The 27,178-nt window shown below is 35.4% G+C and overlaps 1 protein-coding gene across 2 annotated transcripts in view; it reads left to right on the top strand.

The window, feature by feature from the left end:
* nr6a1a (nuclear receptor subfamily 6, group A, member 1a) overlaps positions 1–26,047 on the top strand; it is a 127,806-nt gene extending 101,759 nt beyond the window's left edge. For both annotated transcript variants that reach the window (XM_051116641.1, XM_051116642.1), the window contains 8 exons: positions 11,893–12,123; positions 15,399–15,454; positions 18,571–18,737; positions 18,937–19,146; positions 19,230–19,484; positions 22,084–22,205; positions 22,679–22,831; positions 22,956–26,047. In XM_051116641.1, coding sequence (XP_050972598.1) covers positions 11,893–12,123; positions 15,399–15,454; positions 18,571–18,737; positions 18,937–19,146; positions 19,230–19,484; positions 22,084–22,205; positions 22,679–22,831; positions 22,956–23,092 — 1,331 coding nt within the window. In that variant the 3' untranslated portion in view covers positions 23,093–26,047. The remainder of the gene's footprint in view (positions 1–11,892; positions 12,124–15,398; positions 15,455–18,570; positions 18,738–18,936; positions 19,147–19,229; positions 19,485–22,083; positions 22,206–22,678; positions 22,832–22,955) is intronic.
* Positions 26,048–27,178: the final 1,131 nt, after the last annotated feature.

Genomic DNA, 27,178 nt, shown 5'->3' with positions numbered 1-27,178 from the left:
AAAAATGCCATTTTAATAATGTAATTAGTATTAAAATAAATTCATAAATTAAATCTAAATTGAAAGAATACCTACAAATATCATATTATAATATAATATATCATTCTGCGCCATTAAATCAGCCATTAGCCACTGCCTTTAATGGCGTCGGCCATTTAAAACCCATATTGGCCGAGCATTAGCTGTTGTTATGCATTCTTAACAAGCGATTATGATAACAAGAGGAACCTGGGCAGCACTTTGAGAGCGCTGTGGCTTTGTGGTTGAATTTGAATGTAACTCGATTGCAAAAATGCCACTGTATTGTACTTGCGGGTGAATATGTTCAAGGGTGGTATGTGAAAACACTATTGTGTGTGTGAGTGTGTGTGGGGGAGCTGAAAGGCCACTGTACATGACTCCTCCTCCTCCTCCTAATCCTATTCTCCTGCCGCCCATCTCCCCTGTTATTGTTTCCGACAGAAGGGGGTGATCTCTCAGGGTCTTCACTCATCCCTCTGTCTCCTCTTCCTTCTTATTCGTTTTCTCGTCTCTGCTGTGCCGTTTTTCTATGCATTTTTCCCTCGGTTCCATTCGTCACTCTTCCATGCAGGAAGTCACCTCTGCGGTGGAGGGGTGTTTGTGTGCACTCGTACACACACGGGGGGAGGGGCATTGAGGCGATGTGAAGATCAATAGCAGCAGAGGACATCAGGGAGTACAGGTTCAGCCATTCTGGGCTAAATTTAGCAACTAAAACCTGTTCAGGAAGCGGCCTTTCTGCTCAGCAACAAATGAGCTTGTATCAACGTGTACTTACTCAAAAATAAAGGGTTTTTGTAGTGATGAGCTAGAAGAACCATTTTGGTTCCTCAAAGATCCTTTCATAGAACAGTTCTTCAAAAAAGTGTAAAGAACACTTTTAAAAAATCTAAAGATTCTTTTTGGAATGTTAATAATCTTCTATGGAATAGAAAGATTCCATAAATGTTAAAGGTTCTTCACGGAACCACTAATGCCACTATAGAACTGTATTTTTTTTAAATGACTTTGAAATAATTCCACTCAGATTTTGCTAGAAATTTCACAAATTATTACAAAGAAACATCAAGTAACACACTGAGTTCAACATATATATATATATATATATTTTTTTTTTTTTTTTTTAAGTGGAAGGATTGAATAGTATATTCTAGTGAAACAAACTCCAATAATCTTTATTTACAGCTTCAAAAAATGATTTTTGCAGCATGCATCACTAAACTCAACCATCCTGCTCATTAGGAGATGTGAAGCTGATTCACAGCCTGATAAACAAAGGTGTTATTTTGGCATCACTGATGTTTGTGGTTATTGCATTTCATTGATTTATCTCTGCATCTGTTCGTATTCTCAAACGAGGCCTGTACTGTAGCTAAAAACCTTCTGGTATTAGATATTTACCTCACTTAAATGACACAAAATCTCAGTGCTTTTTCCTATCATACCCCAGAATCGTATGTCATGTGATGAGCTGCACACAAATTTGAGGCCTCAAAATAGTCTCATATCTCATGTTGTAGACTTACAGAAGCTAAGATGAAATAATTCACATTTCCAGAGCTCGACTGTGTTATTTGTTAACCCATAAACTCAGAGAGCAGATCTCTGATCTGGTAAGCTAAGAAAAACATCTGCCCTTGCGATGAGGGATCAATAGGGCTCGGTGTCTTGTGTAATGTTTGCAAATATTTCAGGTTTTGATGTGTTTTATCTGCTGATGGCCTTTATTGATTTTGTTAAGCTAACTATAGATGCTACCGAGAGGCCAAACAATGCCCAAGATGTTGATGTGGATGAACACGTCAATACGCTGATGTAACTTCACTCCTCTGTGTTTTTATTAATTGCCGTTTGGCTGTGAGGTTCAAATTTTTGCTTTTGTTTCATCGAGGTTTCAAATAATTGCCCTCTGGGTGAAAAGAAGAAAGAAGTCTCTTTTGCTCACCAAGGTTGTATTTGGTGAAATATTGTGAAATATTATTACACTTTAAATAAGCTGTTTTATTTTGAATGTACTGTAAAATATAGTTTATTCTTGTGACGCAGTGCTGAATTTTCAGCTCATTACCACAGTCTTCAGTATCACGATTCTTTTGAATATGCTTTGCTGTTCAAGAAATGTTTCTAGTTTTTATTATTTTATGAATACATCCTTATCTTATCCACCCCAAACTTTTGAGCTGTACTGTATAATGAAAGCATCTTTAACATCTCAAAATGGGAAAACCAGCTGAGCCAACTGAATGGACTGTTGTCCAAAACACATTTACATGAAGCACAAAGCGTTCTTAGAGCTTGTGGATTAATTCGGTCTGTGTAAGCAGAATCGTTTGCTTTACATTAAGACCGGGCCTCGGTGTAATTACCACATGCTAATTCCTGGCCTCTTGTGATGGTTATGAGATTACTACAGTGAGCAGGTCAAAGGGGGAGGGTGAGCCGAGAGTCTTCTCATTCTTTCTTTCATGCTTTGGGTTGGAGAAAAGCTGAGCTAGTCATGACTGTGAAAGTGTGGAGCTCAGACGATTAACATAACACTGTCCACGGAGGCGGTGAGGAGATCCGAATGGGATAGAGAACGAACTCCGATTTAACCAATTTGGCTTGGCATTGATCAATAAAAATTAGATCTCAATTGATTTTCGAAATCATTTGATATATAGATGGATTTGATGTGGTTAAGCATCTGCAAAAAGTGAAAGGTGTGCATATAGATGATAAGTAGGAGGAAGAGTTGAGCGGAAAAGTACAGGACAGTCCCCCCACCTCATTCCCGCTCAGCTGGGATTGATTGTAATGGAAACGAAAGACAAAGCCCTCGTAGAGAGTTAGACCTCTGTCTCTTTCTCTCTCCCCATCCTCCGCTTTCTGCTCGCCATCATCTGTTCTGTCCTCCCATCCTCCGCCGCTCAAACGCACACACCTGCCCGGACACATGGCCTCTGGCCTGCCAGAGATGCTTTACATAAAACATACATCCTTATAAACATTCACTGTAATCAGAGTTTCTGTAATTGTTGCTAGTGTAAAAATACATGAATGGGATAGACAGTTAATAGTGCCTAGTGTAAAAGCAGTTTTGTTTTTAAAAATGGTGGCAAATATCAAGTTTAAATTTTTATTGTTGTAACAAAACTGTAGTAGAGTTTATATGATATTTAAAATTTTTAAGCTGCATTTGCTTGATCAAAAACACAGTAAAACTGTAAAAATTGTGAAATATTGTTACAATTTAAAGTAACTGTTTTCTGTTTTAATATATTTTAAAGTGTAATTTATTTTTGTGAGTCAATGCTGAATTATCAGCATCATTGCCGTAGTCTTCAATCACATGATTCTTTAGAAATCATCCTAATATGCTGATTTGCTGCTCAAGAAATGATCAGTGTTGATCAGTTACTTGTAATTACAATTAGTTACAATAAATAGAAAGTCTTTCCTTGAAATAGAAATTGTTTGTAATATTCTAAATGTCAGTACGTTACTCTGTACTTTTGTTTATCTGTGCTTTCAGTCACATACTGATATCAGTGTCACTGTTTAAACTGCCGGCTCTGCATTTCCTGCTTGTGGTAAAGTTTGGAATGAAACCCAGCCTGACCTCAGGGTAACAATGCAGGTTTTAATAGGTGCAGTGGGGGGGTCTGAGCCCTGTGTGTGTGGAGGGTGGGGGACACACAACCCAAAGCAACGAGAAAGATTCAGATCAATGGTTAAGCCTGACTTTTTCATTCTGCCACACATTCAGCACGCCTCTCAGTCACTTGAGATGGTTGAGTAAACAATTGCATAAGGGAATGAATCTCACTAAACTAGCTGAGAAAATGCCAAATTTTACTCAAAATCAAAATCATAAAATTTTGATTAAATGCATCTTTAAAGACCATTTAGATTTTTTTTTTTGTCACATGATACTTCAGAAATCATTCTGATATGCTGATTTGTTGCTCAAAAACATTTATTATTATCAGTGTTGGAAACGGTTGTGCTGCTTAATATTTTTGTGGAAAAGTTATACTTTTTTTCCTGGATTTAAATAAGTTCTAAGAACAGCATTTATTTGAAATAAAAATTTCTGTGACATTCTAAATGTCTTTACTGTTACTGTTACTTTTTAATTTAAATTCTAATTCCTTGCTGAATATAAATAATAATTTCGTACTGACACCAAAATTTTGGACACTGCAACATTTTAATACTATATATGTGACCCCAGACCACAAAATAAGTCATAAGGGTCAGTTTTTTGAAATTGAGATTTATACATCATCTGGAAGCTGAATAAATAAGTAGGACAATATTTGGCTGCGATACAACTATTTGAAAATCTGGACTCTGAGGGTGCAAAACAAAATCTAAATATTGAGAAAATCACCTTCAAAGTTTTCAAATGAAGTTCTTAGCAATGCATATTACTAATCAAAAATAAAGTTTTGATATATTTACAGTAAAAAATGTACAAGATATCTTCATGGAACATGTGCTTTACTTAATATCCTAATGATTTTTTGTCATAAACGAAAAATTGACCACCGCAACGTATTTTTGGCCATTGCTACAAATATACCCATGCTACTCAAGACTGGTTTTGTGGTCCAGGGTCACATATACATTTTGAATTTGGTGGCAAAATAATGAAATGTTATTTTAACACTTTAGTATAGGGAACAGTTCTCACTATTTAACTAGTTACTTATTAGCATGCCTATTATTAACATATTGGCTGTTTATTAGTACTTATATAAAGTACTTCTGTTAAAGCAAATTAGGAGGTTATTGAAGCAAAAGCTATAGTTAATGGTTTGTTAATAGCAAGAACGACCTTAAAATGTGTGATCTATATTATTTATTTACAATTAAGAAAAAAATATTGTAATGGAGCAAAAATTACTTTAATTTCATCAATGACTTTAATCAATTTAATTTCAAAATTTTAGAAAATGTTTTAGAAGTAATTGTCAATGCAATTTCTCAGTATAGGCTTTTTTTATTTATAAAATGTATTATTCCTTCCTATTTTATTTTTCATTGTGGACTGGGCTGTGCTGGGGATATTTTCATGTTATTTCCAATTTTTTTTTTTTTTTTTTTTTTTTTTTTTTTTTCAAATACTACAAGAACTATTCATAATGATTTAAGAGAATTCCAGAAGCTGACATTTTCCCCAAACAAGCGTGGCAGTTGGTCCCAGCGGCTTTTCTGGAGCTTGCATGTGAGTGACAGGGCAGAGTGAGACGGGGCGGAGGGGTGTGAAGTGACGCTGTGGGATCAAGTGTGTGAAGGTGTGAGAGAACTCCAGGTTTATAGGGTGGCCATGCACTTGAAAGAGAGGGCGACAAATTTAACCAATCAAAGAAGGTTGGGGTGTGAATAAAGGAAGCCAGCTTTGGAAGCGGTGTTTTCTCATTAAAGGAAGTCAGTCATTTCACATACACTGGTCAATAATTTATGGTTTCAAATGCCTCCTGCATAACGTAACATCTGCCAGGAATTCCAGGCAAATGGTTCAGGGTAACAAGGAAGGGTCAGTGTTACAGTACCGCATATGGGCATCCTCTCCATTTGACAAATATGTCACCAAGGTATGAAATCACAGCCGAAGTGTATTGAGAACACAAATGCATTTAACTTTTGCGCTCAATACAGATTCATTTACTCACCCAAGAAATGCTGTCTTGCATGTTGCATTTATTAGAGTTGACTAAACACAATCAGTCTATGATTTGGTAGTAGATGCATCAGTTTTAGCACTGATAAATGGAAAGGAGTGACATTGTGTAGCTTTGAAAGGCTCATGTAAGCTTTATCTAACAGTAAGCTCTTGTATGTGTGACTCCTGCGGTCCGGTATAGTAAAGCTCTCAGTATGTTAAAGTTCACCGTAGGTATCTCAATGCCAATGTCATTCAGATGGTAATAGCGCAAAGCTTTTAGAAGTCTCCTATTCTCCATTTAACAGATCGGTGAGAGTCTGTTCGCATATTCCCACCCAGCGTCTCCGAATGGGACAAAGACAAAAAGAGACACAAGACCCACCAAGTAGGGCTAAAAATATAGTGGCTCAATGTTATTCAGCCTTTTGATGATATTTGCCATGTGTATTTTTTTAACTGATTTTCAACTAATTGCAAATAGCAATAGACAAAAACATCAACAACATCCATTAATTTGGAGCTTAAGAAGAGAAAGAACAAGAACAAGCAGAGTTAAAACGAAAAAAAAACAGCTCAAAAGTCCAAATTTCAACATATATTGGCAGAAGTTCTTATCATACAGACGTTTTCATCAGTGAAATCCAAACAATGTAATATTGGTAATCTCAGGGTCCAAATAATTTACAAATGGTTACCAAACTTTGCAGAAAAGGTCTTGTCTTAGAGTGAATTATACATGTAAGCACATTTTATTAAGTTTGTCAGTCAGAGGAACCATAATTTCAAAACAAACAGACATATTTATTATGTCAATTGAAAATGTTTAATACAAGAAATAAAATGCGGTAAAATCTGGTAAAGGCAATGAAGGCATTTCACCATGATTCAACTATATGAACTGAATTTGGTAAAATTCTTTTATTTTATTTATGTGGACCAATATATCAAGTGGTGAATTTAACAGCTGCGACCACAAAACACGGGTATATTTGTAGCAATAGCCAAAAATACATTGTATGGGTCAAAATTATTGCCAAAAATCATTAGCATATTAAGTAAAGATCATGTTCCATGAAGATATTTTGTAAATTTCCTATCGTAAATATATAAAAACTAAATTTTGATTAGTAATTTGCATTGCTAAGAACTTCATTTGGATATTTCTCAATATTTTTTTTTTTTTTTTGCACCCTCAAATTCAAGATTTTCCTGCAGTTGTGTCTCAGCCAAATAACCTATCCTAACAAACCATACATCAATGGAACGCTTATTTATTCAGCTTTCAGATGATGTGTAAATCTCAATTTTAGATAATTAAATCTTATGACTGGTTTTGTGGTCCAGGGTCACATATGTTGTTTAAATGCATGTAGTTTTTAAATTAAATTCATAAACCTTATTCAGAATGTTTTATTTTTTTTTTTTTTTTCCTGAAATGTAATACATGAAAAGTCCAGAGATGCACTGAATCAGTTCATTGAAACTGGTTGTTTGAACTGATTCACAGACATGCATCGAATTCAAATGAATAGCCTTTTAAAACATGTTAAATTATTAAAACCTTACAATGTTGGTAAATTTTCTATCACAAATGCACCATTGAAATGTTTGGGGTCTGTAAGATTTTTTTCTGAAAATGTTTTTCTGAAATGTTTCTGAAAGCTCTTTTGCTCACCAAGGCTGCATTTACTGATTAACAGTACATCAAAAACAGTAATATTTTAAAATATTATTAAAATTAATAGTAACTCTTCTATTTAAATATATATTTTAAAATGTAATTTATTCCTGTGTTCCAACCCTAAATTTTCATCATCATTACTCCAGTCTTCAGTGTTACATGATTCTTCAGAAATCATTCTAAAATGCATATTTGATGGATATTTTGATGAACAGAAAGTTCAAAAGTAAAACATCTATTTAAAAAAAATATATTATTTTTAACATTAAAAATGACTTTGCTGTCACTATTGGTCGACTGAATGCATCCTTGCTAAATAAAAGTATTAATTTCATTTAAAAAGTATCTTACTGACAGCTTTTGAACGGTAGTCTCTATTTTAAACATTTTATATCAGACTGACTGCTTTTCTTGTGACTCTTTTTTGAAGTACTGCCTTTTCTGATGAAACAAAATGCAAGGAAAATATTTACACAGATAATTTTCGTCCAGCAGTGTTCTGTCTGAATTTCATTAGTCATCTATCAGTTCATTTGTAAATCATTTCAAATGTTTGTAAGCAAACACTCTTGCTTCGAGTCAAAATATGCACCTTTAAACCCTCGGAGAGACTAAACATTATGTGTGAAGTAAGACTGAAAGCCCCACACTTAACACTCAGATAACCCTCGACTGTATCCGTGCACTGTTGACCCTTACTCAGTTCGCTCGGCTCCTCAGAAAATACTGAAGCGTCGCCGCTTTGAAAGCCAACAGAAAGGCGGCCAAAAGAAAAGGCAGCATTTGCACTGTAATCATACTGTCCTATAGAGGAGTAAAAGGCATGTCAGATGGTATGAATGGCCTGTTCTTGACTCTGCTGTAATGACGGGCCCGTGGAACTCCCTCTCATATTGAGAAAGAAAAGGCGCTGGGCCATGACCCTGTTTTTATGACTTGAACTCTCCGTTAATGGTCCACAGCCCCGGCCCCGCCACATTCTCTGTCAGCAGTAGTGTTTTTCCTTTTTTTCCCCCCTCGCTCTTTCACGCAGAAGCACGATCCTTGTTTGTGTTTATCCGCTTGGCTTTCTGTGATACTTAATCCTGATATTTCCACTTCATTCACCTGTGGATCTACACTGCCACCTTTACACAAATGGAAAGATGTCATCTTTATAATGCTGAGAAGCCAGAATCATTTTTAATTTTTAGTTTCAATTAATTTACTTGGTTCAAGTGATCACTTAAATGGTGCTGTTTGAGCACTAAAAAGGCTTTATTTATTAAACCTTGAGTCAAAATAATACAGAAAAAAAATCTTTAAAAAATATTTGATACATGAGGCTTTTAGGACTCATATAGTTTAGTGAGAATCTAGAGTAAAAAACACATCACTTTCATTCAGAGGCCCAAACTGAGTGAAAATATGCAGTTTGGTACCAATGCTGATATTTATGACCAGAAATAAGATTAAATTCTAATAGCGTGTAATGTAAATCAATAAGACGTTTGCATGTACCAGTATATAAAAATGCATGTTAATATCAGTCATCCTTCATCTCCCAATAATATGGTTTAGTAAGATTTTTAAATGCTTAGTTTTATTATCAAAACACATAATGCAATGCAATATAATGATGACTGATGGATCATATGTCATAGTTGCAATTTAATATGACTTTTCTTAAAAATGATGCATGGATAATCAGGTAAACATAAGTTGCTTCAGTCCATTAATTACATTTGTTAGAAGTTATTACATTTACATTGAAACAATTAGTAAAGATTTCAGAGTAAATGACACATGAAACCCAACCTGACTCAACATTTTTGCAATTTTAATAAAACGCCATTTACTTGATACATTTTTACAAACAACTGATTTTTTTTTTTCGGCCACTCAGTTTGACTCCCAAACAAAGCTGAGTGCAAATCAGTTTAACCAAATATTTAAAAAGATCAGTTCAACACAATGACTCAGGGGATTAAACTTTTACTTGATAAAATTTTGATTCCTCACCTTTTTACAAACATCTGATTATTATTATTATTATTTTTTTGACCTCTCAGTTTGACCCCCAAACAAAGCTATTTGAGTGCTAATCAGTTTGATTGAATCTTTGAAAAGAATCGTTTCAATAGAATGACTCGGGGATTAAACTTTTACTTGATAAACTTTTGATTCCTCATCTTTTTACAAACATCTCATTTTTTTTTTTTTTTTTTTTGACCCCCAGTTTGACCCCCAAGCAAAGCTATTTGAGTGATAATGAGTTAAACCGAATCTTTCAAATAGAAAGATAAAGACAAAGCTATTTAAGTTCTAATTGGTTTAATCAAATCTTTAAAAAGAATCAGTTCAAAAGAATGACTCAGGGAGTTATCTTTTACTTGATAAACTTAATTCTTCACCTTTTTACAAACATCTGATTCATTTTTGAGAATCTTTTTTTTGTTTGTTTGTTTTTTTGATGATTTTATTTTCTGCCTCTCACTTTGACTCCCAAACAAAGCTATCTAAGTGCTAATCAGTTTGATCGAATCTTTGAAAAGAATCGGTTTAACAGAATGACTCGGGTTTTATCTTTTACTTGATAAACTTTTGATTCGTAGCCTGTTTACAAACATCTGATTAATTTTTCAGCCCCTCAGTTTGACTCCCAAACAAAGCTATTTGAGTGCTAATCAGTTTGATTGAATATTTAAAAGCATCGGTTGAACAGAATGACTCATGGATCTGCATGGTTGTCATTCTCACCCTGTTTCTCTCCTCTGTGGGGTTTATTTAGTCTTGTGAAGGAGCAGCGGTGTTGATTGTACAGCTTCATTAGGCGGCAGACGGGGCCTGGCTTTAGTGTTAGCTGATCTCATAGGTCTGACAGCGGGCGAGCGGGACGAGGAGAAGTTGGGGAGGAGGAAGGGAGGGTTAGTGTTTCCACTGCTCTCGGTTTGAACCCTTTCTTCGCTAAGTCAGCCGTGACGCCACAGCCGCCGTGAGCAAGCACATTCCTCTCGTGGCCATGCCATTCACCGTTACCATGGCACCCACCCATCTGGTCAAGGATCCTGTTTTGGAGCCGGGGGAGGGTGTGTGTGTGTGTGTGTGTGTGTTTACAGTGTTTGTTTGTCTTAGTGGGAACAGCGTCCTTCAATGTTAATTATTTTTAAGTTCTAAAAATGAAAACTGGAAATTTTGTTGAAAGTTTCTTGAAAGTAATGTGACTTTTCCAACACATTTCTGGGTAAAATTGGATATTCAGTGTGAAATAATACATCACATTTTGCTTAAATGTGAAAAGTAGGCAAAGAAATTATAGGTTAATATTATTTTTAGACAATTTCTTTCACACAAAAAAGTTGTAGATCGTTAAAAAGATATTTATTTTAAAACAAATGTACATTTTGACATCATGTTGGTTCTTTATCATAGCTCTGATTCACTTTATTATTTTTTGTTCAAATGTATTTCAATCTTTTATTCAGAAAGGATGGATTATATTGATAAAATGTCACTAGTAAAGACATCTATAATGTTAAAAGTATTATATTTTAAATAAATGCTGTTGTTTTAAGCTTTATACTCATGAATCATGAAATTGTATCACTGTTTACACAAAAATATTAAGACCCACAGCTGTTTTAAACATTGAACATTGAAATGTTTATAAGGATAATGTGACACTGAAGACTGGAGTAATGATGGTGAAAATTCAGCTTTGATGACAGAAATAAATTATATTTTAAAATATATTAAAATAAAAAACAGTTATTTTAAAATGTAATAATATTTCACAATTTTAGAGTTTTTGCTGTATTTTTAATCAAATGAACGCAGCCTTGGTGAGCATATAAGAGACTTCTTTCAAAAACCATCTAGGTTTGGGGTCAGTAAGACATGGAATGAATGAATAAATGAATGTACGGTAGATAGTCATGGCAAAATAATTGATCTAAAATACACAAAAAACACATGTACCCTAGTAAAAAATAATAGATTTAAACTTCATTTATTTTATACTAAGTATAGTTCAGGTCTATTACCATATTTACTGATATATCGCTTGAAACTGATATAAAAATTGTAATTAAACTTCATTTAAAGTACTACTTGTGCACAATGTACATTTCTTAATATTAAGCCTGAAATATGTTTTAATATCACTATTGAAGAGGATTGTATGATATTTAAACAATATCCGTCTTTAAATGCAAAATATTTAAAGTGTACCTGAAGCATGTTTGCAACAGTTCAACTTTAGCACAATCAAATATACTTAAGTATAGCTTTAGTTGGACTTCAGCACTGCATCTGCACAATTAAAGTGCATTAAGTATGAAATTAGTTGTTCCAATTTAGCAGACTGTAAATATACCAGTTTAGTATGCTGAAATTACAATTGCATGGTATTTTTATTAAGTGCATAATATGTAAATGTATTTGTAGTATGCTTAGCATGAAATAAATGTATTTTAAATAAATAAAATGTATTTTTCACTAGGGTATGTCTACATATGATTGATGTCCTAATCTCTGTGTGTTTGTGTGTTTCCCTCAGATGACCAGGCTGAGCAGCGCTCTTGTCTTATTTGCGGAGACCGCGCCACAGGACTGCACTATGGCATTATTTCCTGCGAGGGCTGCAAGGGCTTCTTCAAGCGCAGTATCTGCAACAAGCGCGTCTATCGCTGCAGCCGCGACAAGAACTGCGAGATGTCGCGCAAACAGCGCAACCGCTGCCAGTACTGCAGGCTGCTCAAGTGCCTGCAGATGGGAATGAACCGCAAAGGTGAGAGATGTCAAACGAGATGATACGCTCACATCTATCTCCTGGTTTAAACATGCAACTAAAACCAGCTTGGAGTGGTTTTTGAATCTGATTGAGCAGATGGTGGGGAACAAAGTTGACCTGGTCGACTTGAGCTGGTTAATCAAAATACAGCTTAAACTAGTATGACCTGTCTGTTTTTCTTTCACAATAGAGATCAGCTTGACTGCATTTACCAGCCAAACCAGCTCTAACCGGTTTGAACCTGCATGGAAATTCGAGCTTGTCTAATTTGGTCTTTTTAACAGGGGCATTAATTAGTCATTACAGTGCTGCTAAGAAAAGCTGGTTTTACTATAACATTTTAAAGGTAGTTTGGAAACAAAAACAATTGATGGGACATACATTAAAACAATCACCACTGCCCTCTAGTGACCGTACCAATAATACACAAGGGCTGAGCTCACAATGTGCCTGTCATTTACATACATCTCTGAAGAAAGCAGACACTGTAGATAACAACAGCCACAGATAATTTCATATGTTACTGTCATGTTATGTTTGGGTTAAGATTGAGAAGCATTCAGGAGATGATTCTGGTATTTTAGTTGCAGATCAAAGCTCTCATGCATTCGTTTCCCATTCGCACAGGATACAAGCTACTATTTATACACAAGCTGCAGCTCCCTTGAGAACCATATAGAATACTCCTCTCAAGACAGAATTTCTAAAATTGGTAAATGCAAAACCGAGATGAGAAACTCTTGTAAAAAAGAAATGCATTTTAGGACACATTTTAACAGTACTTGTTACACAAAAATAATATACTATATAATATGTGAACTGAATGTAATGTTGTTGGACAAATGCATGTTAATTCCAATTAAATGAAATGCAAATGAAAGCAAAAACTAATAATTCAAAACATTAATATATTTATTGACATATCACTTAAGACTTACTGATATAAAATAATAATTATAATATAAACTTTACTTGGAGTATTTCACAATGCACATTTCTTAATATTATGCCTAAAATGTGTTTAAACATCAATATTAATAAGGATTGTATGATCTCTGTATAATATCAGTCTTTAAACGCAAAATATTTGAAGTGTATCTGAAGCATACATGTAATAGTTCCACTTTAGCACAATCAAATATACTTAAGTATATCTTTAATTGGACTTGAGCACCACTTTCACGCAATTAAAGTGCACTAAGCACAAAATTAGTTACTACCAGTTATACCAAATATACCAGTGTATTATACATGGAGTACAATTTCAGAGTATTTTTATTAAGCACGTAAATATGTAAATGTATTTGTAGTATATACTTAGCACAAAATAAATGTATTTCAAATACATTTTAGGTTTTTTTTCACTAGGGTAAACCATTTTTTACCTGCTTATGTAGGACTTAAGTACATCTTTATCTGTAATTTCATAGTAATTTAACTTAGTAAACTAAGATATACTTTAATCCCATTTCTGTTGAAATTCATGTATTTAAATATATTAGTGAATTGATATTTGTGACTATGGACCACAAAACCAGTCATAAGGGTCAATTGTCTGAAATTGAATAAATGAATAAATAAGCTTTCCATTGATGTATGGTTTGTTAAAATAAGACAATGTTTGGTTAAAATACAACTATTTGAAAATCTGGAATCTGAGGGTGCAAAAAAAATCTAAATATTGAGAAAATTGCCTTTAAAGTTGTCCTAATGAAGTCAAGTCAAGTTCTTTGCAATGCGTATTACTTATCAAAAATTAAGTTTTGATATATTTATAGTAGGAAATTTATAAAACATCTTCATGGAACATGATCTTTACTTAATATCCTAAAGATTTTTGGCATAAAAGAAAAATCGATAATTTTGACCCATACAATGTACTTTGGGCTATAGCTACAAATATACCTGTGCTACTTAAGACGGGTTTTGTGGTCCAGGGTCAAATTTATAATGATGAAGTTGCATTTCGGTACATTAAAATATATTAACTTTAAATTTAAGTGCTTTACTATTTAGTCAACACATCAAAATAAGTCTACATCTTTAAAGCATGACAAATTATTAAAACTAAATCATTTAAAATGTACTTGAAGGTAAAATGTTTCATTTGGCATTATTACAAAATGCATATTCAATACAATTAAGCACACAAATTTTTCAAAAACTAAGTATGGTTTGTTTGTATTTTGTACTAAGTATAGTTCAAGTCTATTACCATATTTACTGAAATACCTCTTGAGACTTACTGATATAAAAATTTTAACTTTATTTGGAGTAGTACTTGTGCACATTTCTTAATATTAAGCCTAAAATATGTTTTAATATGACTGTTGATTAGGATCATACGATATTTAAATAATATCAGTATTTAAATGCAAAAGTATTCTTGCAATAGTTCCACTTTAGCAAAATCAATTTATTTGGACTTCAGCATTACTTCCGCACAATTAAAGTGCATTAAGTACAAACTTAGTTATTCCAATTCATAATATGTAAATGTATTTGTAGTATACTTGGCATGGAATAAGTGTATTTTAAATACATTTTAGTATATTTTTCACTAGGGTATAACACATTTAGGCTATTTAATCTAGTTAGATGAGACTCATTTGAAAGTTGAACATTAAATTATACCTATTAATAAAAAGTAATTAGTATTAATTAAATATTAAATCTTTTAAATCTGGGGTTTTCAATTTAGAAAAGCAAAAGCCAATCTGAAACTGCGCTTCACAGTGATTTTAACACAGTTAAGGTAGTAAACTCACACTCAGCAGCTTGAAAACTCATATAGCCTTGTTTGTGGACAAATCACTGCGATGCACAGCCTTTGGCATCTTATTGCTGTACCACATTATCTGAAGAATGTTAGACTCAAAACATTGATGCTAGAAAACACATATAATAGGTTACTCATCAATAGCAAAAAGTTAATGTTCTGACCAAAGTACGGCGTCAAAGTATGTGCAGTATCCGAGCAACATTTCCAGTCTACCTTCAGCTGTACTTGGGCTTAGATACATTTTATAACATCTTCTTTTCTTCCCCAAAGTTTTTGTGTTGCTGAAAGCATGCCTGCAATTGTTTTTTTTTCTTCAGCGGTTAACATCTAAATCGCCTACATGAGGCACATACAAACCAATTTATCTGTCATTTCCATTTAAATGCTGAAAAGAGACGAAGCATTTCAGAGGCACGCAGAATTTCTCATCTCGAAGGTAAAATTCTTTTTAAATGGACATTCAGCTCATTATTTGGTTTTGTGTTTTCAGCAATCAGAGAAGATGGCATGCCAGGAGGCAGGAACAAAAGCATCGGTCCTGTACAGGTACCCATAACCCCTCATTCGCTTTCATCTCCGACACTTTTCTTTCAAAACAAAATCGACTTCTCTCGTCTGATGAGATGCCGTGCCCTGATCTTGGTTCTTTACCACGCTTCTATACTTGTATTTCTCTATCAGGACTTTTTAAAAGTCAGAAATTAATTACTCCGTCCCTGCCCCGCCATTCATCTTGAGTTTCTCATCGGCCTTTTATGTCTGTCGTGTTCACCGCGCATTAAAGCAGCCGTGCTGTTTGCGTTCATGCCCTCTCCAGTTGTGAATGGAGGAAATAGAGCTGATTAGTTTTGGCGCAAATGAAGACGAGCGGAATAGGGTTTGGGGATAAATAGCCCAACGTGCCGATAAATGGCCTTGTGACCTTAGCGTAATTTAAAGATGTTAATTTCATTAGAGGAGTCGCTGTTTTCAAGGCCAGAGCACCGCTGAATAGATTGCCTTATCGTTTTTCACATTCATTGTCAGCTGACCTCATAAAATCATTGTGTTTAGTTGCTTTTCTTCATTTGCCTGAATAGCAAAAGCAGCGTTAGGTGAATGTATTTAATTCTCATAGGAGGGAATATGTCGCTTTGTGACCCTAGACATGCGTAATAATCCAAAACCTGGCCTTTGATATGAAGGTTTGTGTTACTTTAGATGTAAAATGTAACTTCACCTCGTGTTTCTCCGACATCATGCTGATTATTAGACTTGAGGCTCTGTTAAGTAGATTCGGTGAGCAAAATTAGTGTTTGAAAGTGTTTACCCTGGTGAGTCATATTTGTGTTGTATTTGACAGGGAAAGCGGGTATAAAGACTTAGCTTTGTTAGTTCATATAGTGCTCTTGTTTGCACCTGATCCCAGCACTAGAGACCGCCATCGTATTGACTCGGCCTAATTGCCTGTGGAACACACAATAGCTGGTTGCTTCACCTTACACAGAATAAAGCACTGTTAAAGAGGGCTTGAACCCATCAACTGTTTCAAAAAGGTATTTTTTTAGTGCACGGCCTTGACTTAAATGCTGGTTTGTCTCTTTCTGTCATATTTGTATGAAAAGGGAAAATAAGGCTCATGGAACTGTGCTTTGTACGCAGTCAGTTCATAACGTCTTTCTCTGACTGCCCCGTCCTATGGTCTAAATTGACTATGGGATGGAATTGATAAACTCTTTCAAATTCTTAAAGAGACATTTCACCCAAAAATGAAAATCATTTACTTACTCTCCACTTTTTCCAAACCTGGTAGCCATAATTTTTTTTTTCCCATACTATGGAGGTCAATGGCTACCATCAACTGTTTGGTTACCAACATTGTTCAAAATATCTTCTTTTGTGTTCAGCAGAAGCAAGAAACTCATACAGGTTTGGAACAACTTGAGGGTGTAAATAATGACAGAATTTACATTTTTGAGTGAACTATGCCTTTAAATGGAACCCTTGGTATTAAGACTTGTATGGCTTAATATAATGTAAATGATGTCTCTTACTGAATATGTAGTAGAAAACCCACGAAAGGTTTGCATTATTTAAAAAATCCACATTGTTTTATAGATATATTGGACTATGGGGGGCGCCATTATTTCGATGACATCAAATGGTTGTGCTCGGTGAGCACTACTAGAAGTCTCAGAGGCATCAGAGCTAAAGTGGAGTGAACAAAGACGAAGATCTTTAGGAAGTTTTACTCGTCCACAGGCTTTTCTCCTCTTCTTATCGCTAGGAAAACAGTGAAGACTTACATCGCTTGTCTTGTTGCCCTTCGACTGAAAATTACAACCAAAAGCTGCACAGTGTGGTTTTTGAGTTTGTTGGAGCAAAAATAGTAACGGTTAGTGGCAATAACTCACCGAGTGCAACCATTTCATGGTATTGAAATAATAGCGCCCCCCATAGTCCAAAATATGTATGAAACTATGTGGATTTTTTAAAATAATGTAAATCTGTCATGGGTTTTCAGTAAGAGACATCATTTACATTATATTAAGTCATACAACTCTTAATAAACGGGGTTCCTTTTAAGGTGTGGTTACATTAGAGACATTTTTTCAAGCAAAAGTCCATTGTCTATTTTTAATAATGTACACTGTAAAAATGACTGTGAATTTAACATTAAAAGACTGTAAAAATGCTACAGTAAAAAACTGTTAAATGGTTCACAGTAAGTTCCCCTACTATATGGTGAAAAACTGTATTGGACATTGCATCTAATTTTATAGTATACCATTTTCAAAAGTGAAAAAGAACATAAAATTAACTGAAACGGTGAGTAACTGTTAATTGACATTTCCAGAATTACCTGTTACATTTTTTTAAAAATTGATGTTTTTTGGTTGAAATAACTCTTTCTTAGTTTTTTCTTATCAGTTCTGTACATTAGGATTGTTACATCTGATGTTGTTAAATAAATGTTTATTGCATTATTTCAGTTTCATGTGTGTTACCATGATGGTGTTTAGTGTTTGTATGAATGACACTGTGCACCTTCTATATTTGTTAATATTTGAAAAGCTTATGATGAGCTTTGGTTCATCATGTGACTTTCTCGTCACCACCTGCTTTTGGTGGTTATTAGTGTATTACAAAGGTACAAAACAGATTTCAGTACTTCAGTAGGTTGGTATATTAACAGTTAATAAAATTACGGTATTTAAATGTGAATTTCAGTTAAAACCTAAAACTTTTTATTGTAATTTTTACAGTAAAATTCTGCCAATCACAGCTACCGCTGTGCACACTAAAGCCACTTTCATACCAAACAGCTTTCTATTGGTCAACATGGCAAATATGCAAAATTGGGGTAGAGAAATCTTTCCAAAAATTCCTATCATGTAGATTCCTATTGAATCTACTGAATATTGTGGTTAATGTGACCACATCTTGCTAAATATTTTGCACAGTGTTAGAATTTTGCTCAAAAATCCGTGTGACCACCCTAAAACTGTTGCGAAATCTACACAAGGAAATCTTTCTCCCTCACACGAAATTATGGATTCATATTTAAATAATATCATCGGCAAAACTGAACAATAGTAAATGTGATTGCATCTTTACTCTTAATAAATGACACATTCAGTTCTATATTTTGCACAGTTTTGATCAAACATCTCTCTGTGCAGATTTCCGATGAGGAGATCGAACGGATTATGTCCGGACAGGAGTTTAAGGATGATGCCAACATGCCGGAACACACCTGGGGAAACAACGGCGACAGTGACCACAGTTCCCCTGGCAACGGCGTCTCCGATGGGAACCAGCCATCACCTGTATCCACACTTTCATCCAAGTGAGTATTCCCTTCAATGCTGCAAAAACAGCAGTTTGTGGGAATAATTCCCAAAACGCAAAAGAATTACATTCAGATTACATTTAGATTACATTACAGATTTAGATTACTTAAGATTGAAAGGTTGGATTCCTTTGTATTTGCCTCAGATGCATTGTAACCTATGTTTCTTCTTCCTTTCCATTTCTTTCCCTCACAGTCGCTCTGTGGAGCTGAATGGCTACACCGCTGCTTTGAGGGAACAGTACATTGGCAATGCAATGGCTCAGCACTACCAGTTCTTGCCTCACCTGTTTGGGTACGCCGCCCAGCCGCGGAGTCTGTACCCCCAGAGTCACACCCTCATCAGCCAGCTGGTGGCAGCAGAGGAACTGGCCCCACTGGGCACACCCATGCTCATTGAGGACGGGTAAACAACACCTCATTCATTCAACAGACAAGGTTTTACATTCATAAAATGTACAAATCCTCACAAAATGCTCTCTTGTGTAGGTATCGGGTCACTCAGGTGGAGCTGTTTGCGCTATTGTGTCGGCTGGCGGATGAACTTCTCTTCAGACAGATCTCCTGGATCAAGAAGCTTCCTTTCTTCTGCGAGCTGTCCATCGAGGACTACACGCGGCTCCTGAGCGCCACCTGGCAGGAGCTCATCCTGCTGGCCTGTTTGACAGTCTACAGCGCCCAGGTGCTGGGTGACCTCGCTAACGTCACCGACAAATACACACCGTCAGACGACGAGCTGCAGAGGTGAGGAACATAGAGCTTGTGTCACACAACTTTTATTCCCTGTTCTATGATTTTTCAAGCATGTTGCTGAGTGGTTTGCATCATTAATAAGAACCAATTTGAAAGAGTGATTTATTGGATATCACTAATAAGAGTCTGGGCCTGAGAAATATCTCCTTCCTGCTCTTCTGTGCATATAGGGCTTGTTGTGATCCCTATTATAGTGTTAAATCACGGTAGTTAGACACTTCTCCATGCTTCAGGTACTCTCAGGCATCTCTGTATGGAGGTGGAGACCACTGTGTGTGTATGTGGGAGAAAGGCAGAGTTAAGCAGACATGTTAAGTTTTTAAGATACACTGTAGATAATGTATATAATAATGTGGATAATGTATATAATTTTATTGTTATAATTTAAATGTTATAATTTTATTATTATAATTTAATTTTGATTTATTAATTTTTTTTAATGTAATTGTTTTATTATTCATAGATTTTTTTTTTTTTTTAGAGAAGTGTTTTATGCTCACCAAGGCTGCATTTATTTGATCAAAAAATAGTACAAATAGTATTATTGTGAAATGTTATTATAAATTTAGGTACATTTTGTTCTATGTGAATATGTTTTAAAATGTAATTTTTTCCTGTGATCCAAATTTGAATTTTCAGCATCATTACTCTAGTCTTCAGTGTCACATGATCCTTCAGAATCTGTTGTAATATTTGCTGAAAACATATTTTTCATAGATGTCTTTATATTTGCATTTTGGTCTAATTCCAGGCCCATTTCTAGAGCCATGATTAATATACCTTTAGCCTGATGAGTGAAATACTAGCGCTGACATGGAGGAAGGGAGTGTGTGTGTGGTGTGTGTAAATTAGTCTGCAATCCCCTGACCTCTGAACTGCCTCTTCTTGATCTCCCTGGTAGATTTACTGTTGCATTCTGGGAAGAAATGCAGGTCTCAAGTAGTGAAACATTCCCATTTACTGTTCAGGTTCACACTGAAGATCATGACCTACCTTTAGGGAGAGAGTTCAGAGAGTCTAGAGTAATTAAAGGAGAGCAGCAGATACATGTAGAGGCTTCAGAAAAGTAAAGAAGAGTCATGAAGGCTGAGAAAAGCACTTAGACTGAATGGTGCTGGTACGTCGTGACATGGGTTCACAAGTTGCCTCATGCTGTGTTTTATCACTTTAATTCTTATTTTATTTGGTCTCCCACTCAAACATATTCTTATTATCTCACTGGTAATATAAATTAATGTCAGAAACTCTAGTTTAATGGCTAATAGGATGTACACATATGTAACCACATAGTATATGCTTGTGTGGGAATCAGATGATAGACCAACATTTGTCACAGGTTTATTAGACACCCTCATGGTTTTGTATTTTACTGTATAAAAATAATCAAGCTTCATATCATTCTTTCACAGCAGTTGTCAGAACATTTCAGACATTTCTAACTGTAACTATATGTGTACATTGTTATACAGTAACATTCTATGAAGTGCAATTCATTAATACAGTTGAGGTCAAAAGTTTACATCCCCCTTTCGGAATCTGCAAAATGTTAATTATTTGACCAAAGTAAGAGGGATCATACAAAATGCATGTTATTTTTTTTTAGTACTGTGCTGTTAACTAAATGATCCACAACTGTTATTTTTTGTTTTGTTTTGTTTAGTGATAGTTGTTCATGAGTCCCTTGTTTGTCCTGAACAGTTAAACTGCCTGCTGTTCTTCAGAAAAATCCTTCAGGTCCCACAAATTCTTTGGTTTTCCAGCATTTTTGTGTATTTGAGCCCTTTTCAACAATGACTGTATGATATTGAGATCCATCTTTTCACACTGAGGACAACTGTGGGACTCATATGCAACTATTACAGAAGGTTGAAACGCTCACTGATGCTCCAGAAAGAAAAATGATGCATTAAGAGGTGGGGGGTGAAAACTTTCGAAAAGAATGGAGATATTTACATTATTCTTATTTAGCCTAAATGTCATATTTCTTCATTTAGTACTGCCCTTCAGAGGTTACAGAAGATAGTTACATGTTTCCCAAAAGACAAAACAAGTTAAATTTACCCTGATCTTTAAATTCAAAAAGTCAAATGTGAAATATCTTATTCAGGTCAGTATTAAATAAACAATAACGTGCATTTTGCATTGTATGATCCCTCTTATTTTGGTAAAATATTTAACATTTTGCAGATTCTGAAAGGTGAATGTAAACTTTTGACCTCAACTGTATATCATATAAAATGCAACTTTTATAATAAAATTATAATAATTTTCAGAAATTTGAGAATTCTAATATGCAGTTATGTAACCATAAAAATCAATTAAATCTCTATTTACACTGATGTCACATTGCTAAAATTAGATGTGTGTCTGATTTATTTCAATATGAAATGTTAGAATTACATGCAATGGGGGAAAAAATCATGAAGTGGTTGAGCTGTGGTGCTCATGCAGGAAATAATGGTTTAAATCTGATCCACTTATTCTTCCGATTACATCAATGCACACCAATACAAACAGGACCTTACTGACGTAACTCTGATGTCAGTTGTTAGATCTACAGTTGATTGATGAATTGTTTGTGTGTGTGTAGTTTCAGTGAGGATGGGATGGAGGTGATGGAGAAGCTGATCTATCTGTTCCGTAAGTTCCATCAGCTGAAGGTCAGCAATGAGGAATATGCCTGCATGAAGGCAATCAACTTCCTTAACCAAGGTAAAAAAGCATAATATTTCCATATACAATATTACATTATATACTGTCACTGCATGAGCACTCAAACAGAAATAGGACCAGATTTACTAACAGCTTACGCCAGCGCAAACTGTCTTTTGGCATTAAAATAGTACTGTCAGGATTTATTGAAGACACGCAGTGAAGAATTAGCACTAAAAAAAGGTGTGGACACAGTTATTTTTGCGTCTGACCTTACTGAATATGCATTCGGAAGAGTTTCCCTTTCAGATGCAAAATTTATGGGAGGAGAGTATAAAAATGAATCACGCAACGCGATTTACTAATGTTTTTCTCCTTTTCTCCTCCCATCGGCGCTTTTATGGAATGGCAATCTTACACTACTTTGCCCTGTTTAGTAAATCTGGCCCATGGAGATCTTCAGAATCAACAATAATATTTCTAATAACATATATTTATGTCCAGCATCATGATATTTCTTTCTATGTCTCTAGATATCCGTGGTCTGACCAATGTGACCCAGCTGGAACAGTTGAACAAGCGTTACTGGTACGTTTGTCAGGATTACACCGAGTACAAGTACCCTCACCAGCCTAAACGCTTTCCTGAAATCATGATGTGTCTGCCAGAAATCCGCTGCATTGCAGGTAAGTCCAGAGACAACACATTTAATATATTTTAATGCGAATAGCATGCATTAAGCAGTCAGATCTCATCTGTTCTGCCCTCCTTTTTTTTTTTTTTTTTTTTTTTTTTTTTTTTTTTTTTTAGGGAAGTTAGTCAACATCCCTTTGGAGCAGCTCCCCCTGCTGTTTAAGGCAGTATTGCACTCCTGTAAGTCAAGTCTGAACAACTACAGGACAAGCTCCTCCCCCTGTGTGACAAAGGGAACCGCCCCTGCCAACTAGCCCCACCTCCCTTGAAAAACACCCTCCCCATCTATTGCACGGGGGTGGGGTGTTATTAGGGGGTGGGACTCCCGGTTACCCTCCTCCTCCTCCTCCTCTCATGAATGTGACAAACTATTTTATGCATTTTGTTTAGATTAGTGTTGTTTTTTCTCTCTATTTATTACCAGACAGAGCTGAATGTATGTTGATCCACATTGTGCACATGCTCCTTTTCAAATGAAAATGCACAAAAAGCGCAGTGGATTTCACACGCTTCAGTCCAACTGCGATATGCGACGTGTAACCACTGATAGATCTACTACGTGGGTTTTATTTTATACTTCTGTTCGCTTTCTGCCGACAGGGACAGATATGTATGCAAGGAATTGTTTATTGAAAGACTACCTCAGGAAGAAAACGTTTCACGTGCTCCCTCTCGGTTTCACGACGCTCTGGGCCGCATACGTTGACGCTGTGTCTAGTTTGAGCCGTGTTGTTATTTCTTACGCAACTGCGGTGCGCTGCAGTTCTCAAACACATGCTCGGTAGTCACGTAACCTCTTAACTCATGGGGTTTTATCTTTCCATACAAGGCCGCGATGGAGAGCGTGATTGTTTACACAAAAGAGAGGTGTACGGGTATGTTTCACAATCATAGACTGGGGACGAAACGACAACAAAAATGTGTTAATACTGTTTTTGTTGATTTCTTGTTGATTTTTTTTTTTTTTTGTTTGACCAAAGTGTTATGCAAATTTGGAGGGAAGCAAGCCCTGCTCGGCTCACCCTTGTTAAAAACACGAGAGACTTCTGAGGAGAATATCTTCCATCACTCGCACGGTTTGCACTCAGAACCGGCAGGGAAATGCGATGTATCGGCTTTCTTATTTCGGAAAACAATCGGTTCCTTAATTCGGCACTCGTTGAAGGATGTAGAGTTTGACTATGAAGTATTTATCAGCTGAAATTGAGCATTGGAGAGATTCAGTCACCACAAATGGTTTGGTTAAGCGCCAAATGCGCTCAAACTATAATAAAAGGCGTTTAATTTGAAGTCAGATGGAGAAAAGTGCATTTCTTCACAGTCTAGTTTCCTCCAGTCTGCTGCTGGTTCCTTCCCTCACGTTTTAAACAGGGTAAAGTTACTGTTTTTATAATTCACTCGCATCTCTCTCAGATTTCGCAGTGCTGATGTACTTGTAGGTTTATAGTAGTTTGTAGTATTGGATATTGTAGGTCCTTTTAGATGTTTTTTTTTCTTTTTATGAGTCTGGGGAGGGGGAAGTGTTGTTTTGAAGAGTATTTTGTTTCGGTTTTGAGTATTACTGTAAACCAGATGACTGAGATGCTAGCTAGTCCGGTTATGACGAGCCGTCCGGCGCCTTGGAGGTTTTGGTTACCTCAGTTTTTTCCTCAGTTGGTTTTAACCAAGGCGTCAGTGGATGCGCTCGCTGTACCTCTCATCATTTCAGACATTCCAAACACGTTCGATATGCGTCGTAATGTTTACATATTTGCACCAGACAATGACAAAGGGGCCCGTACCAAAGACGCATGTTCAGCCTGGTAACGGCCCATCTCGAGTGCAGCTAAACCTCGGTGGCAACATTCGGCGTTGTGTTGTTTGGTGGACGCTACACATCTGTCTGAATGCCGCTCTGCGTGTCCTTAATCTTAAACGCTTTATCCATCCCACACCGCATTTGTTTGTTGTCGTTTCATTTTGTACGTCGTTCACTGTCGTAGATATCGTGATACTTGTTTTGGAGTGTGAGCTTGCTAAATGTCAGACTAAACTCTTGATAGTGTTTAAAAACTCCAACACGTTGACTTGCGATAGTACGCTTTTGTAAGCCATCGCCCACATCAGACTCGAAGGTGGAGATTTATCACAAATGAGCCTTCCTTAATTCAGCTGATATTCGTCTTTTTTGTTAATCTGGGAAGCTTTTGAATCTCGTAGCAGATTTTTAAAAGAGCCACACTCCCTCGGTCTTTTTGTTTTCTGTCATTCCCTCAAATTTGACAATGTGTCCTCGTTTGTTTCTTTTTATACATTTTTCATTGAAACTACCTCTTTTGTGTGTCATCATGTAGCGTGCTTTCATTAAGGAAAAGTATTAATCGTTATTTATTGGTTTCAAAGCACCAGTGACCCTGTTTCTTTGTCCGTCTCATACGCCATTCTGGAAACCTCAGAGATTTTCATCAATCATGTTCCGTCATTGTCTTAAAATAATTCCTTTTATCGTTCATTTCTGTAGTTAAGTGTGTGATACGGCCTGATAGACATCAGGTGCTGCATATTTACCTCACTCTTTGATGAAGACCATTTCTCAGTGCAATTATAACATGTGAAATGAACAGTATTATATTCCTAGTTGTAAACACTGTCTGTGAATTGTTTTCATGAAGAATGTATTTTTTTGTTGATATGACTTTATTATTTCTCAACTGTTTACAAGCTTTTTGTCAGTCCGATGTTGTAATCATGTTAATGCTTTGACACTTTTCAGCCAATCAGATTTCTTTCTTGATTGTTACGGGTATACTGATTGGTTATTGAAAGACTATCAAAGTGCTGTCAGTTTTACATAGCCAGGGATCTTATTTCAGTCTTGTGCCAGTTCTTCTTGATCGATTGGGAATCTTATTAGAAGAAACATTGGTTGGGGCTTGAGCAAACCATACAGAGCCAGACGAGAGGTTTTGAAACATGGGTGATATCTCAGGGAATAGACACACTCCTGAAAACCACTAAATTAACTCCTGTCCGTTTGTATTTGTCTTGGTATTGGCGTCTGGTATGATGTTTTTGGGAGTGTTGTCTGAGGTGCTTTTCCTAACCCATGTCGCAAACCTCTTCTTCTGCTCCTCTGACTTTTACTACCTGTGAAGAATGTGACCCATATGTGTTATAAAGCATGTTTAGAATGTTTTAGGACTTGAAACCAAATAAATGTGAATCTTATGCAACTGTGAAACCGTGTCTTGTCATCTCTGCATGTTTTGTTGTTGAGCTTTGCCGCATAGACCATAAAGGACTACGGGTATTACAAATATGCATGATAAAAAATGTGAGAAATGTTTAAGTATGTTTGATAAAGTAGAATCTAACGTGAAATTACTTGGGTATTCAAGCTGGTGGCATCTCACAGGTCTTGATCTTACCGTTTCTAATAATTAAATTTGACAACAGTGACATTATCTGTTGTATTGAAGTCATTGTGGTTAAATAAGTAAATACACTGCTGTTCAAAAGTTTGGAAGACTTGTCATGTTTTTTTTTTTAAGAAGTCTCTTATGCACATCAATATGCTTTAAAATATCATTTATTTATGTGATGCAAAGCTGAATTTTTATCAGACACTACAGTCTTCAGTGTCACATGATCCTTCAAAAATCATTCTGATATGATGATTTATTATTAGAATGATCAATGCTGGCAATAGTTGTATTTGAATATATTTAATACACATTAAAATCTAATTTATTTCTGTGAATATATTTATATATATATTGGAACCTGATTTTTTTGGGATTCTTTGATGAATAAAAAGTTGAAAAGAACAACATTTATTCAAAATATAAATCTTTTCTAACAATACAAGTTTTTATTATTGCTTTTTATAAATTTAACACATTCTTGCTGAATAAAAATATTAACTTCTTTCAAAAAAAAAATAAAAATGTACTGAGCCTAAACTTTTGAACGGTAATGTATAGTTATAAAATTTCTAATTTCTATTTTAAATAATTTTTTTTTTTTTACTTTTTAAAATCACATAAATTAGGGATTCATACTGTTTAGATCTGCAAAGCTTTGTATGAGAAAAACACGAAACAGCTCATATAATATAAAGTTTGGTCCTATTTAGGTGAATGATGAGGGACATGAGTGGGTACTTTTTTACTAAAAAAAAATTCATCAAAGAATCCTGTAAAAAAAATGTCACAGGTTCCACAAAAAAAAAAAAGACAAAAGACAAATAAATAAAATAAAATATTAAGCAGCACAACTGTTTCCAGCAGTATCATGAGACACTGAATACTGGAGTGATGATGCTGAAAATTCAGCTTTGATCACATGAATACATTCGATTT

The sequence above is a fragment of the Labeo rohita genome, chromosome 8, assembly GCF_022985175.1.
Source record: "Labeo rohita strain BAU-BD-2019 chromosome 8, IGBB_LRoh.1.0, whole genome shotgun sequence".
Classification (NCBI taxonomy): Eukaryota; Metazoa; Chordata; class Actinopteri; order Cypriniformes; family Cyprinidae; genus Labeo; species Labeo rohita.
The sequence above is the reverse complement of the archived record's forward strand: the minus strand, read 5'-3'. Positions and strand labels throughout refer to the sequence as shown.